Below are 19,281 nucleotides of genomic sequence, written 5' to 3' on the forward strand. Positions count from 1 at the left end.
AAGTTCTTTAAAAAGTAGTTGTTTAATGAAACAACTATGTATAAATGAAAGGATCGGTGAGATTTGCACAGAGCCCTCAGTGAAGAGTGGGCAGGACCCCTGGAGGATGAAGAAGGGTCAGCCCTGGGCGCCTGGAGAGCCGGTGCAGGTCCAGGGCCCTCTACACCGCCCACTTCTGAATGTGTGTGTGTTTCCATTGTGGAAAGTTCAGATGCAGACCTAGGAGCAAGAGTAATACACGGAAGGGCACTGAAGCAATGGGGCATTGAGGACGAGCTGTCAGGTGGCCATTCTCTCAGAGCTGGGGGTACGGGCGGCCTGGCAGCGATGGTACTTTTCACAATCCTGGCCCATCAGAGAATCACACTTACAGGTAAAATAACACAAGGTGGGATTTGCTCTTTGCTCCAGAAAAGACAAGTTGGGAGGAGAGGGGACAGACTGTGTGTGAGGGTTCTTTGCATTATACTCTCTGCTTTTGAACAGGTTTCTAAGTTTCCATAGTTCAAACTTTTAAAACAGCCAGTGTTTGCACTGGCTAATGAAAGAAACAAGTTTACCCAGCAGCTTCTCCCAATAAATCACCTTGTTGATGGAGAGGGGAAGGGGCTGATTTTCACAAACTCATCAAGAATGAATGCTTCCCATTTTTATCAGGTCTGATTAGAAGAGACGGAAGTGGTCGGGTCAAAGCTGGCCTCGCAGCCTGGGCCACAGGACACGGTGCCCATGGAGACCAGGCACGGGCCTGCGCTGTTACCACGATCACATTTACTGAGGGTATTAAAAAATGTGTTCTTTCATAACTTCACCTGTTTTGGCATTTTGAATTTCAAGGCTGCCTAATATAAGATTTTTAAATAGAGGTAAGTATATCTAATTACATGAAAAACTAAAATGCCTTTATTACTTTTATAGCTTTTATTATATTTTTTAACAGCTGGAACTTATTTTAGGAGATGGCTGTCCATGGAGCTATTTTGGAGACATTCTGCTATTTGTTGTTTTTTTCTTTTTCTACTGTTTTGTTCTTTAAAGAAACTCAAGCCCTTCCTTTTTCCAAGAGACTAGATTTTGCTCCCAAATGGTCTGTATTAACACAGTACCCCTGCCTGCCTATTAGAGACAGGGCCTCTATACAGAGGAAGGCTGTCTCCTGTGAAGGGGCAGAGCCTTGCAACATCCAGGCTAAAACACTTGCCCACCACACAAAGCGGGTTTTGTCCACGCCCCTTGGGGCTCATTCTACCCCAGTGACTTCTGCATGAGGCTCCTAGTTTTACAGAAGGCCTCTGACTAGAAAAGTACATCAGGCCTCCAGCACTGTTTTGTTTTGTAAAAAGGCTTCATGGATAAATATTTGTTAAACGAGAGGCCCAGTGCATGCATTCGTGCACCGGTGGGGTCCCTCAGCCTGGCCTGCGCCCTCTCGCAATCTGGGACCTCTCGGGGGATGTCGGACTGCCGGTTTGGGCCTGACTGGGCCTGGCCTGTGCGGATCGGACCAAAACCGGCAGTCTGACATCCCCCGAGGGTATAGTAGTGCACGAAGCAGCAGGCGGCTAGGGAGGAGCCCGAGCCTGGGCCAGGCAGCGCTGCTCCCATTCATCCAGGCCCCGCTGCGCCTGCCACTGCTCAGTAGCACTGCCGCGGAGGTGGGAGAGGCGAGTGCTACCACAGCTACGCTTGCCAGCCGTGAGCCTGGCATCTGGCACCCATTGGTCAGCACTCCCAGTGTGGGAGCGCACTGACCACCAGGGGGCAGCTCCCGCATTGAGCATCTGCCCCCTGGTGTTCAGTGCATGTCATAGCGACTGGTCAACCGGTCGTTTGGTTGCTTAGGCTTTTCTACAGATTCTGCTCACACCCTGGCTGTGGACAGGCAAGCTGTGAATTTGTAAGAATTCCCCCCACTTTCTTGCCAAGCACAGAGCCCCCCGAAGGCTCACTCAGGAAGCAGGCAGACAGGGATTAGTAATAAAGCCTGTTCTTCTGAGCCACCCTGATTCCTGACGCACGTCTGTGCCGATCTTGTCATCCACAGGGAAGCCCTTGTTGTGTGGTGATGACAAACAGAAGCAGCTCAGGATGAAAATGCCGCAGGAACTAAAACAGCAGTCCTCAATGTGCCCACGCAGTCAGTTGGCATCTGGCCTGCCCCAACCCCAACCTCTGCTGGAAAAACTCGTCACAGGACCGTGGGGAGTGACGCCCCGTAGCACCATCAAGGCCATCTCAGTGCCGAGGTGCAAGAGCAAGAAGGGCCTCTCTGTGGGTGAGAAGGGCTGCCTTCTTGGGGCCCAGCTGAGGAAGCTCTGAGATAGCCGGACCTTTGTGAGCACAACTGTCTGACAAGAATGGACAGGCCCACAGCCCTACCCTCCTCCCTCACCACCTGGGACTGGGCCCCTGCCTGGCACTGGGTCCCTGACCCTTATTACCAAAGCAAATGGCACCATTCTGCTTCCTGGAACCTCATAAATCCGAAGGAGAAATTCATTTTTATGCATCAAATGTATCTATACCTGATGAAAGTGATGGGCTGTGAACCAGGGCAGGGACAGCCATGGAACGGCGTTGTATTTAAGGCTCAGAGCTAAAATCAGGGCTTCATCCTCAATAGTCAGAGCGGAGCCTGACCCTGGTCCCCTCCACATCTCCTGGGCCTGCTGGCATCTGTTCTCGGCACTCTTTGAAGTTGATACCGTCCCTGTGTCAGAGGGACATGCCAGAGGCAGCTTCCTCCACAGGAAGAGACCTCCTGAGCCGCCCAACCTCGGTCCAAGTTTCTAGAGATAATCCTTTCTTCTTTTTGGGGGGGCCAGGAAGGTGGGGAAGAGAGAAGGATGGTTATGCAGCCATCCTTAACAGCAACAAAGAAGCCCTCTAGGATTATTGCCAAAGTAAAGCAGAGACAAAAAGATCACAAATCCAGCCTTTTGAAAAAGCCAATGCTAAATTAACTGGAGAACCTAGGGTGGAAGTCACAATTAGGATTTCCAATAAGGTTCCACCTTTCCCACGTCCAGAAGAAAGGACCAGTGTTAGAAAGGCCTGGCCAGCTGTCTCCCACAGCCCATCCCCAGAAGGCAGAGAGCACCTCAACCAACCAAACAAGAACATAATCGGAGCCTAACAGTGTTAATGGTGGCTAAGTCCTTCTTTAAGATCACCTACATTTTATCTATATATATAAAAAGCCAGCGACTGGAACACTGTAACGACTGGAACAACCGGTCACAACCTCCCGCGGCCCCTCCCCCCAGCCCAGCCCTAACCCAGATCAGCACCCCCCCCAATCAGGGGCAGGGCCGGCTGGCCAACTGCCTGTGGCCCCTCCCCTCCAGCTGTCCCCGCCCCCCATGGGCCCCCACCACTCCGATCAGCCCATGGCCCTTCCCCCCACTCAGTTCCACCCCTGATCAGACCCCTACACCAATTGGGGGTGGGGCTGGCCGGCAAACCACCCCTGGCCCTTCCCCTGGCCATTGACCCCCTCATTGCCCCCCACCCCAATCGGGGGCGGGGCCCGCTGGCCAACTGCCTGCAGCCCCTCCCCCCAGCTGGCTCAGGGGGAGGCCAGGCCGGCCGGCCAACCTCCTGCTATCTCCTCCTCCAGAAAGGACCTGTTAGAAAGGCCTGGCCAGCTGTATCCCACAGCCCATCCCCAGAAGGCAGAGAGCACCTCAACCAACCAAACAAGAACATAATCGGAGCCTAACAGTGTTAATGGTGGCTAAGTCCTTCTTTAAGATCACCTACATTTTATCTATATATATAAAAAGCCAGCGACTGGAACACTGTAACGACTGGAACAACCGGTCACAACCTCCCGCGGCCCCTCCCCCCAGCCCAGCCCTAACCCAGATCAGCACCCCCCCCAATCAGGGGCAGGGCCGGCTGGCCAACTGCCTGCAGCCCCTCCCCCCAGCTGGCTCAGGGGGAGGCCAGGCCGGCCGGCCAACCTCCCGCTATCTCCTCCTCCCAACAAGCCCGACCCCAATCTGCCCCGATTGGGGCTGGGCTGGCTGGACCCCACCTGTGCATGAATTCGGGCACTGGGACTCTAGTGCAATAATAGTTACCAAACTCTACCTCTTTCTCTGAAATGCCATCAATCCCCAAGATTCCTAGAGACATAGAACAAACACTGAAGTACCAACATAGATGAACTTAGATGTATACAGGAGTCCATACTGATCAATGATTGAATAAATAACATGGGGGCAAAGGACAGGTGCTCCACCCACAAGGAGCCCTGATGTGGGCTGTGCTAGTGATGCCTCCAAAGGTAACACAAGGAGTAGACTTGGGAGGAAAGGAAGGTTCACAGTGGAGACACCTCACAGTCATGACCTGGCTGGATACCAGGTCAGCATCATGGAGATGAGTTGTGTCGGTGGCACAGACTTGATATAATGGATGACGACAGCACTGTGCCTCTGTGGTCTTCTCCCCAAATCCACACCCAGCCAATGACGAGAAAACATCAGACACATCCCAACAGGGGCCTACTCAACAGAACACCTGACCAGTGCTCCTCACAACGGCCGCGGATCAAAAGCAGAACAGTCTGAGACATGGGCCCAGAGGAACTAAGGCAGCGGTTCTCAACCTGTGGGTCGCGACCCCTTTGGGGGTCGAACGACCCTTTCACAGAGGTTGCCTAAGACCATTGGAAAACACATATATAATTACATATTGTTTTTGTGATTAATCACTATGCTTTAATTATGTTCAATTTGTAACAATGAAATTGGGGGTCACCACAACATGAGGAACTGTATTAAAGGGTCGCGGCATTAGGAAGGTTGAGAACCACTGAGCTAAGGGGACATGAAGACCAAACGTGTGTCTTGGTGGGATTCTGGGACAGAAAGAGGGCATTGGGAAGGAAATAAGGAAATGTGAATAAATAATATTATGTTGACACTGGTTCAAATGTCCCATCCGATGAAAGAGGATAAAAATAGGGGAAATTAGAGTGGGGTACAGAGACACTCTCTGCACTATTTCTGTGATGATTCTATAAATCTAAAACTGTTCTAAAAAGTGAAGTTTATTAAATGAAAGACAAGTCAAGGTGGCCAGACAGCACCAGTATCTGTGCCTGTCAGGAGAGCCGCCTCCAACCTTGCCCATTCCTTACCAGCACCCAAAGCAGAGTGCAGGCTGGGGCCCAGGAGGGACAGGCCATCCAGGTCAGGACAGCATACACTTCCTTCCACTGGATGCAACATCTGGGGGCTCTTGGCAATCTCTGGGCAGACAGACTCAAGTTCTCAGTAAGAAGAGAGAAACCAAGGTGAGTTCTCAAAGGCATCCCTACCTCAGTCCAACCCCATCTGAGAAGAAAGGGTTAAAGTTCCATAGCAGTGGGTGCCTGCCACCTAATCTGAGGCACCCTGTTGCCCGATCTAACCCCAGGCTGCCTCTGTCTCCCATCCCAACAGACACAATTCTGTGCCTTCTCCTAACAAGGCCTCCGTATTTAAATAAAAAGGAACCAAGAGTGGTCCTTTAACTGCCCCCCACCCCATTATCCTCAGGACAACTTTGATACCTGTTATCACTACTGTACTTGAGCATTATCAATCAAAACTTATTCCAGTCACACTCGACTGATAACGAGAGAGAGTGGGTTCCTACGAAGCTGAGGCCTCAAAGCCACCTGGCACTGTGTCCTCAGAAACCTTGAGCCTCCACATGGGCTCACCCTGCACCCCTACCTGCGCCCATAGCTTGTTGCGTTCTAACTGCCCGCTTGCAGCAGCCAACATAAAGGAATGTCTGGCCACATGGCGCTGGGACGCATTCATATTTCCTATCTCGTAGAATACAGTCCCGAGTCCAGCCACCTTTCCCACGTCCAGAAGAAAGGACCAATATTAGAAAGTCCTGACCAGCTGTCTCCCACAGCCCATCCTCAGAAGGTGGAGAGTGCCTCCATCAACCAAACAAGAACATTATCAGAGCCTAAGAAAATGTCACAAAGGAAGTGAATCTGCTCCTCCTTTTCCCTCCCACCCAAGGGATTCTCTGACCCATCCCCACGCTCTGAACTGCCCAGGCCTACTGTGAGTCCATCTCCTTGAACCTGGACCCTACAAGGTCTGCTCTCCTGGGGTGTGGGATGGCTGCCTCCAAGAATGTGGGTTATTAGCCTGTGAAGCATGGACTGCATGACTGAAGCCCCTCTCCCCAGAAGGAAGCCTTTCAACCACTGCCATCATGAAGTGCATTCATCAGGCTCCCACTTGCCTCGGCAAGTGTCAGGATCCAGACAGGAGAGCGAAGCAAGGGCAGTCATGTTCGCGCATGTGCAGGATGTCATGTATGGCCCCGTGACACTGGCCTGGGAAACTCAAAGCACCGCCAAGCACAGGGTTTACCTGTCTCCCTTGGCAGCAGTTTAGGGTCCCCACGTGTGCAGAGACATCTGTCCCAGTGCTGTGAAGCTGTCACGGCACTGGTCTGGTCAGGAAGGGAGAGAAAGTGAAGCAGTGCCACAGCATGCACCCGATGCAGGGCTGAGTGCCGGCGAAGCGCCATGTGCACCTGCCTGGCGCCTCCTCGCCCCACGGGGGCTTCCTGTCCCTGCCACGGGACGCCAGCTGGACAACACTTGAAAGACGTTCCATCAACGGTGTCTATTATCTGAGCATCTCATACCAAACAAATATTCTTTCCTCTCAACTTAAAATAAAGGAGACATGAAAGGAACAGATTGTGTCTAATTTTCATTTCAGGGTATCAGAAAAAGCAAGCCCATTTTCCATTTAAGTGGTCTGCACTCTCTCAGTAAGCTCTCAATAACACTCTGACAACTCAAAAACTATCATCCCCAGGGAAACGGGTCAAAAGCTGACCTCAGGCACTGTCAGGGTCGAGGGCACCTGAATGGTGCTAACCACCCACCTGGTGCTCATGGAGTCCCACCCCACAGCCCCCAAGCCTGTGCCAAACCTGCCCCACAGTTCAGCTGTGACCATGGACATCTGGCATCAGGAACATGGTGAATACACCACTGGTCTCTGTTGACAGATGTTTTCTCCTTTTACATTTCCCACCTAAAACCTTTCAGGCGTCATTTGTTTTATTTTGCTTTAGCGAGCTTCAATTAATTCGAATCGCATTTTGTAACATACCCAAGGGTGGGGGAGCAGAATATCTTTCCCAGTGAAAAAACACAAGCCTGTATTTTTGGTCAAATGTGTTAGACTCATTTTTAGACTTTTAAGCATGGGGTTAATCATACCCGACAGTATATCCCAGACGTGAGTCAAAAATACTTTTTGAAGTAAAACTTAAAGTTGATACAGTTTGGCTGCCAGGTACAATAAAGCATGATCCGTGCCACCTGTTACAGATGGAGCATGCCATCTCTGGGACAAAGGCACCCAGGATACTTCTCCCTGTAGGGTGGATTAAACTCATGGGTCTCAAGAAATAGCAGCCCCGTGGACAACATAGTAAAACCCAGCCAGAGGCCTCTTGCACTGGTAAACAACTACTGACCAGGAGACTGCAGGCGGGCAGGAGCCACCTGTGGCCGCCACGGGGGTCAGATGCCCTGAAGTGGCGGCACCATGAAGTCTATGCAGGAAGGCGCAGGTGCAGGTGAAGGAAGCATCACTGTGCTCAGGGCCCACCTCAGACAGCCAGGCACACCTTACCAGGCACCAGCCCCTATTTCCACGGTCACTGCTTTGTCCTTTATAAACAGAAAATGCAATAAATCTATTTAATATCTCCACCTCCCTAGGAAACCAACACAGCTTCTGTATGGAATTGAACACAGTGCAGGTGCCACATGGCAGGCTGTCGGTCACTCAGTGACTGTGGACACTCATAAAGAGGCCCACAGCTGAGTAACAGTGGCACAGCCCTTGGTCTTTTTCCAACACATGCAACTCACGCCACAGTTGCAGGTACTGAAGTTTCCCCAAGTCTCTTCCTAAATCCCAAGCTTTTGACTGCCACGGGGCTTGCTCTCAACAGTACCTCGTTAACACAAGGCCCCATGGGTGGCAGGGTGGAGGGGATTATGGGTGCTGAGATGCTGAGTCCCCTTTTAACAAGCTGAATTCGGGGGCAGCGCATTCTGCACACTAATGTGTTTCATTCACACCAGCCCCGACCCAAGCCCAGCACAAAGCAGCACTTCCCACAGCAGGAAGAGGCGTGGAAAGATCCAGCCCAGATGCCCTCTCACAGCTGTGTGCATGTGCACTGGGGACCAGGCACTGACAACAGAGCCCAGCAGGGACGGCCGCAGGGACCCCAGTCCACGCTACAGCTGTGGGGCCATTCAAAATAAATCCACAGGGGGCTGAAGGTCAGCCCCTCATGCCCAGGAATTGGACCTTTTTGGTTAAAGACCCCTCTCTGGGAAGTGTCACTGTCATGATCCGGGACCCAGTGACCCTCTCCATCCTGGGCCAGCACAGAACAGACTGCCAGAACAGACAAAGCTTTCCTCCCGGAGGACAGACGGGCTCTGGAAGGACCATCCCAACAGGGGACCCAGATGTGTCGAACCTCCTACATGTTTACACAACCAACCACCCCCACATCTACTTCCCACATGTCTACACAACCAACCACCCCCACATCTACTTCCCACATGTCTACACAGACACTGACCCTACATCTCCTTCGTGCACATCTACACGGACACCAACATGTCTACACCGACATCCACCCCCATGTCTATTTCCTGTATGTCTACACATCCACCCCCATGTCTACCTCCTACACACGTACACTGAAACCCATCCCACACCAACCTGCATACCTACCTCCTGCATGTCTACACAGACACCCACCCCTTTCCTAGAACCTTCTGTCAGGGCTTGGTCTTATTTTCCAGAGTGTTCTGTGTGTCCTCTGGTAGGTGCCCTTCCCTATTTGTGGAACCCAGAACTGGGAAGAAGGCGGGATCCCCGTCCTCTGACCAGTTGAAACAACACTCCAGGGGCCCGACTTCTTCCAGGCCACAGGCTGCCCTGACATGCCCATGTGTCCTGTGCGCATTCCCACAGGACTTCTCCACTCTCCTCAGCTCCATGGAGCTCCATCACCACCTCTGGTTCCTTCGGCACTGAAGCCGACTCTCCCCAACGCGGCCGATCTGGTCTGTGACCCCTGGTCTAGCTGGTCAAGATTCCTCTTAACAAGGAAGGGACAGGAGAGGGTAAGGAGCAACAACTCCACTCTGTCACCGGAAGCTCACCCAGTGACTTCCACTTCCATCTCACGGTCTGCTGGCGCCAGGAGGTTGGCCGTGCAGTCTCGGAGCAGCCATGCCACTCCCAGCAGCATCACTGACTGCTCCCAAAGACCAAAGGCTCCTGCATTTTGGTTGGTTGGCAATTAGCAGTCGCTACCATGGCCTCGTTAAAATAATGATATTCTCCTGAACTAAGGTAAGAAGAAAGCCTGCTCAATCCCTCCAGCTGCCAGGAGGTTTGCTCTGCAGCGTGTAACAGCCCCTAGATCAGTGGTTCTCAACCTGTGGGTCGTGACCCCTTTGGTGGTTGAACGACCCTCTCACAGGGGTCATTTGAAAATACATCCTGCATATCAGATATTTACATAACGATTCATAACAGTAGCAAAAGTACAGTTATGAAGTAGCAACGAAAATCATTTTATGGTTGGGGGTCACCACAACATGAGGAACTGTATTAAAGGGTCGCGGCATTAGGAAGGTTGAGAACCACTGCCCTAGATGCTGAGGTACAGCACGCCTGGCTCACGTGTGCCCAGTTCTTCTCACTTACCAGATCTGTCCCACATTGACCAGGGACATGTAGAGGACCCAGAGCGCAGTCATGAGAACCATATTGGCACAGCCGGTAACCAGGATGAAAGATGAGATGCCCAACCCGAGCAGTGCGAGGGCATCCAGGTTGGAGTCCATGTGTGACCAGTCCAGCAGCCAGAGGATGGTGGGGGCATAGCTCACAGCGTCCCAGCCAACCTGCCCCTGGAAGTGCTGCTGCACACTCTTCAGGTACACCCTGCAGGGCAGGAGTCCTCTGTCCCCGATCAGCTGCTTGTTCTGATGAAAAGCCACCAAGAATGCCACAACTGGAAGAAAAAGGAAAGGATAAAAGGAATATGAGTAGGAACACGCCATGCATGGACACCAGTGGGTGCTTTTCCAACGTGTGGGGACTCAGCTGGGCAAGATGAGGCAGAGTCTGACCAACGGTTTGGAACCAAAGCATGAACTCAGGGTCTGAGTATTTCTCAAAATCTTGGGGGAAATTTTGGAAGACCCAACCTGGAGAAGTCATGTGTACATGTTTATATACCTATATATACCTACTTATACACATTGTATATGTGTACATACAGTGTATATATACATGTATTTATGATGGGAATGCTGGTCTGTGACCCCCTGATACTAGCTGGTCAAGATTCCTCTTAACAAGGAAGGGACAGGAGAGGGTAAGGAGCAACAGGCATTCCCATCATAAATACATCCTAATAACCCATGAGAGTGATCAATGGTGCTACTCCTGGAACTACCCACAGTGTTTGAAGCTTATGATAATGTTCACATGTAAGTCAGGATTGCCCTCCATTCAAACCACAAGTTTCTGAATTAGTTTCTAACAACTCCCACTCCTATGAGAGCACAGTCACGTCCTCTGGACTTCAGTGTTTACACAGAGATGCTTCGCACAGAGATGCTACAGGGAGAGCGCAGCCCTCCTGTCTGTGACCGTGAGGAGCAGGGAAACCAAGAGAGGAAAGGCAGTTCCATAGAGAGTGCTGGGGTGACACTGAGACACCGCTGGGTAGAGAACACACTCACTGAAGGAGACACAAGCTGCACTTTGTGTCAAGCTGAACAACGCTGCATTCGACAGTGAATAAAAATGCATCCAGGAAGCAGAGATTGAGATGGAGAGCATGGTGGTGGGTTAGGCTCACAGGTGTGACAGTCAGCACCTGCCCTTTCAGGAAAGTGGGCACCCCTGGTCCAAAGCACACAGCAACAAGGAACTGTGTGTTTACAGCAGAAGTGAAGCAAAATAGGTGAGAAACAGCACAAAGGCTGAAGGGAGATACTGGAAATATGCTGTTAGAAGGACCTTACACTACACAGAAAGTGCAGACTAGTATGTGGAGGTAGACTCAGGCTAACTTAGAATGTATAATATTGTAAATCTTGTGGGAGAGAAAAAAAATGTTTAAAACAATTCTAAAGGAATAAATCAATGCAGATACTAAAATAAAATCATAAAAAATGCTCATTTAAGCAAAAAAAAAAAAAGTCAGGGAAAAAGCACCAAAGATAGGAGGAACAAATAGAAAATAACTAGCAAAATGGTAGACTTTAATCCATCACTTTAACTGGAAATGTTCTAAACACATCAGCAAACATAGAAATTGTCAGATTGAATAAAAAACAGGACCCAGGTCTATTCTGCTTATATGAAATCCACTTTAAATATAAAGACATCGGTAGGTTATAAGTAAAGGCACAGAAAAAGCTATCATGCAAATGCTAATCCAAAGAAAGCTGGATGGCTTTATCAATATCAGACAAGATAGATGTAAAAGCAAGAAATGACAAAAAAGGGGCATTGCATAGTGATAAGGGATCAACAAATGGCTATTTAATACTAAATGTGCATGAATCTAACAACAAAGCATATGTATAAATAAAATGAACTAACCTAGTACGTATATGTATATATTCTCTACACATACTAGTATTAACTTGACCCAACTGACACAGATTGCTATACAGTATAAAGAAGCAAGACACAACTATATGACATATTTAGAGCACTCTACTTAACAGCAACATATATATATATATATATGTGTGTGTGTGTGTGTGTAATTTTCAAGTATACATGGAACATTAAGACACACCACAGCATGCTGGTTCAATTCTCCATCAGGGCACATGCTTGGATTTCCGGCTTGATCCCTGGTCGGGGGCATGCAGGAGGAGCCAATAGATGCCCTGCTTTCACATGGATGTTTCTCTTTCTCCCTCTCCCTCCCTCTCTCTCTAAAAATCAATAAAAATATATTTTTTAAAACCCAAGTCATTAGCCCTAGCTGGTTTGACTCAGTGGACATAGTGTCGGCCTGCCAACCTAAGGGTCCCAAGTTCGATTCCAGTCAAGGGCACATGCCCGGATTGCGGGTTTTATATGTGTTTTCCGATGGTCTTAGGCGACCCCTGTGAAAGGGTCATTCGACCTCCAAAGGGGTCATGACCCACAGGTTGAGAACCGCTGCTGTAGGGGGTGTGCAGGTAGCAGCCGATCAATGATTCTTCCTCTTCATTGATGTTTCTATTTCTCTCTCCCTCTCCCTTCCTCTCTGAAATCATTTTTTTTAAAAAAAGGGAAACATTATTACTGATCCCAAAGACATTAAAAAGATAATAAAGGAACACTATAATCTCTCCAAGATCATAAATTGGACAATTCTGATGAATTGGAAGACAAACTACTAAAACTCACAAAAGAAAAAAAGATAATATATCACAACAATTGCATCTCAGAAATGCAAGGCTGGTTTAATACTCAAAATTGATCAATGTAGTTCATCACACTAACACTAAATAAAAAAAAAAACCCATATGGTAATATCAATCAACACACACATAAAAAGCACATGACAAAATTCAACATCCATTCATGATAAAAATGTTCAGCAAATTAGGAAGAAAAAGAAACTTCATCAACTTATAAACGGTAGCTATAAAAACATCCAAAATACTTAAAGATGAGCAACTATTTTCCTCCTAAGATTTGGAACAAAGCAAGGATGTCTCTCTCACTACTGCTACTCAACACTGTATGGGAAGTCCTAGGTAGTGCAATGAGGCAAGCAAAAGAAAGAAAAGGCATATAGATTAGAAGGGAAGGTATAAAACTGTCTTTATTAACAGATGATATGATTGTCTATATAAAAAGATCCCAGATAATCTATTAAAAAAACACCCAAACTCTTAGAATAAGTGAGTTTATGAAGGTCACAGAATACAAGATATTAATACAAAAAGTCAACTGTAGTCTTCCTATATCAACAATGCATGACTATAATCTGAATTTTATAATAGTTGACAATAGCACCAAAAAGTGCATAGATAAAAATCTAACAGATTCTAAGAGAATCTGTATGTGGAAAACTACAAAACATTGATGAAAGAAAATCTAAATAGCCGAAACTGGTTTGGCTCAGTGGATAGAGCGTCGGCTTGTGGACTGAGGGGTCCCGGGTTCGATTCCGGTTAAGGGCATGTACCTGGGTTGCGGGCACATCCCCAGTGGGGGATGTGCAGGAGGCAGCTGATCAATGTTTCTAACTGTCTATCTCTCTCCCTTCCTCTCTGTAAAAAATCAATAAAATATATTTAAAAAAAAAAAGAAAGAAAATCTAAATAAATGGAGAGATACACCGTGTTCATGGATTGAAGAGTCAGCATGTCAATTCTCCCCACTTTGACCTATAGACTCAATGTAATCTCAATCAAAATATCCAGCAAGCTTTTCTTTAGATGTTTGTTTTGTTTTCTCTAGATGTTTTGTGATTCTAAAGTCTATTTGGAAAAACAACTTGAATAGGCAAAATAATTCTGATAAAGAACAAAGCTGGAGGACTCATATTATGCAATGTCAAGACTTACTACAAAGCTACGGTAATCAAGGCAGTGTGATACTGGCAAAAAGACAGACACATAAATCAGAAAAGAGAGCCTAGAAATAGATCTCCACAAATACAGTCAACTGATTTATGACAAAGATACAAAGGCAATCTTTTCAAAAAATGGTACTGGAACAATTGAATGTCCATATACAAAAAATGAACCTTGACACACACCTCACATCTTACACAAAAATTTACTCCAAAAGGACAGTAGCCCTCAATATAAAATATGGAAATATAGAACTTCTGAAAGAAAATCTATGTGACTTGCGTCTGGCAATGAGTTTTTAGATACAACACCAAAAGCATAACCCATGAAAGAAAAAAAAACTGATAAATTTGTACTTTATCAAATGAAAAATTTTTGTTCTGTAATTAATACTTTAAGAGAATGAAAAGAAAAGCCACAGATTGGTAAAAGATATTGCGAATCATGTATCTGATAAAGGACTTGTATACAGAATAAAGTAACATTAAAATTTAATAAGAAAACAAAACCCCAAATTTTAAAATGGGCAAAAGATATGAGCGGACATTGAAGGCATTGTTTTACACAAAGAAGATACACAGATGTCAAATAAACACATGAAAAGATGCTCAATATCATTTGTTACTGGGGAAACGCCGATTAAAACCACAATGCAATATCAACACACACCTATCATAACAGCCAAAATCCAAAAATCTGAAAACTCCAAATGCTCCAGAGGATTCAGAACAACAGGAACTCTCATTCATTGCTGGTGGGAATGCAAATTGGTGTGCCATTCTGGACAAATTTGGCAGTTTCTTGTAGAGTTAAACATAGATTTACCACATGATCCAGCAATTATACCCTCGGGTATTCACCCAAGTGAACTGAAAACACATTTACACAAAAACCTGCATGCAAATGTTCACAGGAGCTTTGTTCATAATTGCTAAAACTGGAAAACAAACATCATTGTCCCTCAACATGGAGATGGATAAACAAACTGTGATACATTCATACAATGCAATAATATTCAGAGACAAAAACGCAGGACTGTTGACTCATGCAACATGGATGAGTCTTAAGTGCATTTTGCTAAGTAAAAGATTCCAGACCCCAAGTCTACATATTGCAGGCTGCCATACATACGGCACACTGGAAACAGCTAAACCACAGGGATCGAGCACAGATCAGAGCATGCCAGGAGCTGGTGGGGGGAAGTGGTGACTATGTGCACAAGGGGATTTTCAGGGGATAGAGCTACACTACAGAATACTGGATGATGGATAACTAAGCATTTGTCAAAACCCATAGAAGTAACTGTACATCACAAAAAATGAACCTTAATGTATACAAACTATCAAAACAACCTAGCCAGAAGGTCAGGGGATGCCAGGATGGAATGCAGACTGTGACAAATGAACTCTATTGCAAATGTATAACAGACCACACGGAATGGGAGGGTGAACGGAGGGCTGGCCTAAGTAACTTTGGAAAATGTTCCGAGTGAAAACTGTAAGGACAAAGACAAAAGGAACTGTATATAAACATTGGAGTCTAGTTGGTTTTTCTCACGGGGGTAGGTGAACAATTCTGAAACTGCTTGGCATGTGTACTGGGGGTGAGCAAATAAACAAACTGTGGTGGATAGTGGGGTAAGATTTCTTACCGATGGAGAAGAAAGTTGCAGACAAGCAAGAATGGGAGCCCGTCCACACCTGTGCACTGGGTTAGACTCGGAGATGCCAGGGCAATCTCACATTTACCTGAACATATATATTCAGATGGATATGCAGAGAAGCACATACATGGGTGTACACACACATCACCTCGCTCTGTCCACTAAGAGGGTCTGAGAGCAGCGACACCTGTAGCCATGGACATCCAGACTTGAGTGTCTAACACTCTAATAAAAAGAACCAGGGCTTCTGGAGAAATGGCAGTTTTCAAGGAGGAAATATGAAAGGAGCCTGTCGCATCCTATAGGACCAGAAAGGAAGGAAGTGCTGGAAGGATAAAGAACAGGGACACGGGACACAAGTGGGAAGACCCACCACCAACCGAACCAGACATTTGACACCACAATAAGTAACAGCATTGGACCACAACCCCAAGAGAAACTCACTCTGAAGGTGGACAAACAGGGAGAAGACACAGCTTCCTCATAGAGGAATTCCAAATAATGGCGATGCCTCCTCCAAAGGGTGGCAGAGTCCTCCCCTCGCTGGGAGCATGGGATGCACTCTGTGATCAGCCCCCAGAGGACAGAGAACGGACAGGAAACGCAGAGCCTGACAAAGACACATAGCAGAGGTAGAGGCTGTGACACGGCAGAAGGTCGGGTGGGAGGCAGCAGAGAGCTCCCCACAGTAGGTGCCACCCAGTATGTGTGTGTGTCCCTTTCCTGACTCGGACGGGTCCTACACACTCCAGAACCCACCTGGGCTCTTCCACACGGGACCTAATTATCAATGGCTACACAGCTGGGTGTCCTTCCTCCCCCAAACCACAATTCACACTCCAAAGCCCTGGAAGGAAAATGAGATTCGGTCTCACCACTTAAATAGTTTAAAAAGTAATTCTAAGGCAAAAAACATAGGAAACTTCCTAGCTTATTTATCAGAAAAAATAAAAAATAAAAGAAGAAGGCAGACTGGATTCCAATTTCAGAAAAATAAAACCATTTCAATGCCCACTCCTGTTACAGAAATGATTAAGTAGAAAGAATAAACAAATTTTTTTTTTAAATCATAGGATCTCGCCCTAACCGGTTTGGCTCAGTGGATAGAGCGTCAGCCTGTGATCTGAAAGGTCCCAGGTTTGATTCGGTCAAGGGCATGTACCTTGGTTGCGGGCACATCCCCAGTTGGGGGTGTACAGAAGGCAGCTGATCAATGTTTCTCTCTCATCAATGTTTCTAACTCTCTATCCCTATCCCTTCCTCTCTGTAAAAAAATCAATAAAATATATTTTTTAAAGGATCTCAAAGTTAAACTAACCAACCAACCTACCAACCAACCCTAGGAAGGCTCAGTCAGCCCCTACCCCCAGTCCAGGAAGGGGTGGGGGTGAGGCATGAAGACTTTCTCAGCTGCTCCCTATGGGGTAGCCCAGAGAGAGATCTGGGATAGGTGAACAGGCCATCTATATACCTATACATGCATTCTCACGATGTCTGCAAATATTCTTTAAACATAAAAAAGAGCCCTGGCCAGGTGGCTTATCTGGTTGGAGCATCATCCTGTATGCCAAAAGCCTGTGGGTTCAATCCCCAGTTGGGATGCATACGGAAACAACTGATTGATGTTTCTCTCTCTCTCCTTTCCTCTCTCTCTAAAATCAATAAAAACATATCCTTGGGTGAGAATGAAAATAAATATAAATAAAAAAGAAAGGGAATGAGGGATAAATGGTGATGGAAGGACACTTGACTTGGGACAGTGAAAACACAATATACAGATGATATGTTACAGAACTGTACACCTGAAACCTACAAAATGTTATTCATCAATGTCACCCAAGAAAGTCAAGAAAAAAGAAAAAATGACTTTTCTCTTTCAGATAAATCACTATAAAACTGAACCAGAATCATCCCTAAAATGTCATTCTCCACCAGGCAGTTTTTAGTGACGGTGGTTAAATTCTGGCTTTGATAGAACAGCCTGATACTTTTTCTTTAAAGGCTTGTGCTGCAGAGAGCTCAGAGGTAGGGCAGTGGGTTTGTTTTTTAAACAAACGGGAAGCATTTTACAGAGAAGCTTGTAAAACCAAGCAGAGTGTTTCATTAGAATTTGAGTGGCCTGGAGAACAAGAAGGAATGTCCCAGAAACTCTCAGAAGCTCAGAACAACACAGAATGAGGCAAGATTTCAAGGATTCTTTTGGCTCCACTTTTCCCTCAAAATTTCCGAAGAAGAGCTAAGAGTTTAGCAAACGTGGGTGTGAACGGTTCTGCCCTGCTACTTCAGTCCTGTGCTGGGAGCCATCTGGGAGCCAGGCTGAGCCACAAGATCCCAGGAGACTTGATTTGTCGTAACCAAGAGTGTAACAAGCTACCCCTTTTAGAAAGTGTAACTGAGATTCACCTCCGAGCACAGCACTCAACCAAGGAGTATTAATGGAGGGGGAAAGGCAATAAAATTCTACTATATGTAATGTAAAGAAAGAGGACAGGGTAGTTGCAAAAAATAAAAACATACATGACAAACATGGTATCACAAGATGCATCTAAACCAAAAAAAGGTACTATAAGCACACCAGAAATTAGAGCTCGCCAGAAACTAGCTTTGAGATACTTTCGAAGTTGAATTTTTAAAGAATGTTGTCCCAGGGACCCTGAGGTAACAATGTGAAACTGATGAGATAAGCAATTTTGTTCATGTGTCAAAAGTCCTTCATTGGCTCCAATGCCCACAGCACCATCACCATTACTCTGATGGTCCCAGCAGTCACAGAGGTGGGTTCCACATGGGGGCACACCTACCAGGACCTGCGAGGACCCCATCTTCTTCTCCATCAGACCCTCATTTAGCTTTCGAAGTGGCTTTGCAGGGTCCACCCAAACAGGGAGGCTTGATGGGTCGGTGGTCCCCAAATGGGGTGTCTGGGACACGGGCTCAAGTCAGCAGACTACATAGGACCAGAGAACGTCCAGAATAGGGCAGAGAATTCCCCCAGGGTCCCTGAGAAGAAACAAGGAAGGGACCTCACGTAGACCTGCCACTAAATAACAAGGACCAGAGCAAAGATGGGGGTGGGGGGGGGTGAGAGGGGGCTCTAAAAGCTTCCAGAGAGAAAAATAGGTCCCTGTGATATTGTCAGACAATAAATATTTCTTTGGTCTTCATCTCTGGTCCCGGCACAGAGCTCCTAAAAATTCTGGGATTTCCTTAGTGTTGGGGTGAGAAGAGCATTTGTTGCTATTCATTAGCACAATCCTTTCAGTGTTACCTGGATTCATTCCCCTGAGGTGACCCTCGGAGGAGGGCGCTGGTTACCAGGTCTGGAACTCTCAGCCCTGTCCCCAAACTTCTTGAAGGGAGACGGGCTAGGTGACTAAGCTAATAGCCAATGACCAATGATTTAATCAACCAGCCTGTGTAACGGAACCTCCATAAAAACTCCAAATGAAGGGGTTTGGAGAGCGTCTGGGTTGTTGAGCACGTAGAGGTGCTGGAACTCTGCACCCTTCCCGCACCTTCCCTGAGCACCTCTTCTATCTGCTCTTCCTGAATTGCATCCTTCTAACAGACCTGTAAATAAGTGTTTCCCTGAGTTCCATGAGCCCTTTTAGCACATTGTGGAACCCGAGCAGGGCTCATGGGAACGCTGATTTACAGCTGGTCAGTCAAAAGCACAGGTGACAACCTGAACTTGTGACTAAAGCAGTGGTTCTCAACCTTCCTCATGCCACGACCCTTTAATACAGTTCCTCATGTGGTGGTGACCCCCAATTTCATTGTTACAAATTGAACATAATTAAAGCATAGTGATTAATCACAAAAACAATACGTAATTATATATGTGTTTTCCGATGGTCTTAGGTGACCCCTGTGAAAGGGTCATTTGACACCCAAAGGGGTCGTGACCCACATGTTGAGAAGAGCTGAGTTAGAAGCT

The 19,281-nt window shown here is 47.0% G+C and overlaps 1 protein-coding gene across 1 annotated transcript in view; it reads right to left on the reverse strand.

Annotated features, from left to right (window-relative positions):
- The window catches only part of LMF1 (lipase maturation factor 1), a gene marked incomplete at its 5' end in the record, with an annotated part of 107,934 nt that overhangs the window by 85,932 nt on the left and 2,721 nt on the right, over positions 1–19,281 (reverse strand). Inside the window, one exon of the mRNA XM_006766207.2 lies at positions 9,786–10,095. Within this exon, the coding sequence (XP_006766270.1) occupies positions 9,786–10,095 (310 nt within the window). The remainder of the gene's footprint in view (positions 1–9,785; positions 10,096–19,281) is intronic.

This window comes from Myotis davidii, unplaced genomic scaffold (genome assembly GCF_000327345.1).
Source record: "Myotis davidii unplaced genomic scaffold, ASM32734v1 scaffold100, whole genome shotgun sequence".
NCBI lineage: Eukaryota > Metazoa > Chordata > Mammalia > Chiroptera > Vespertilionidae > Myotis > Myotis davidii.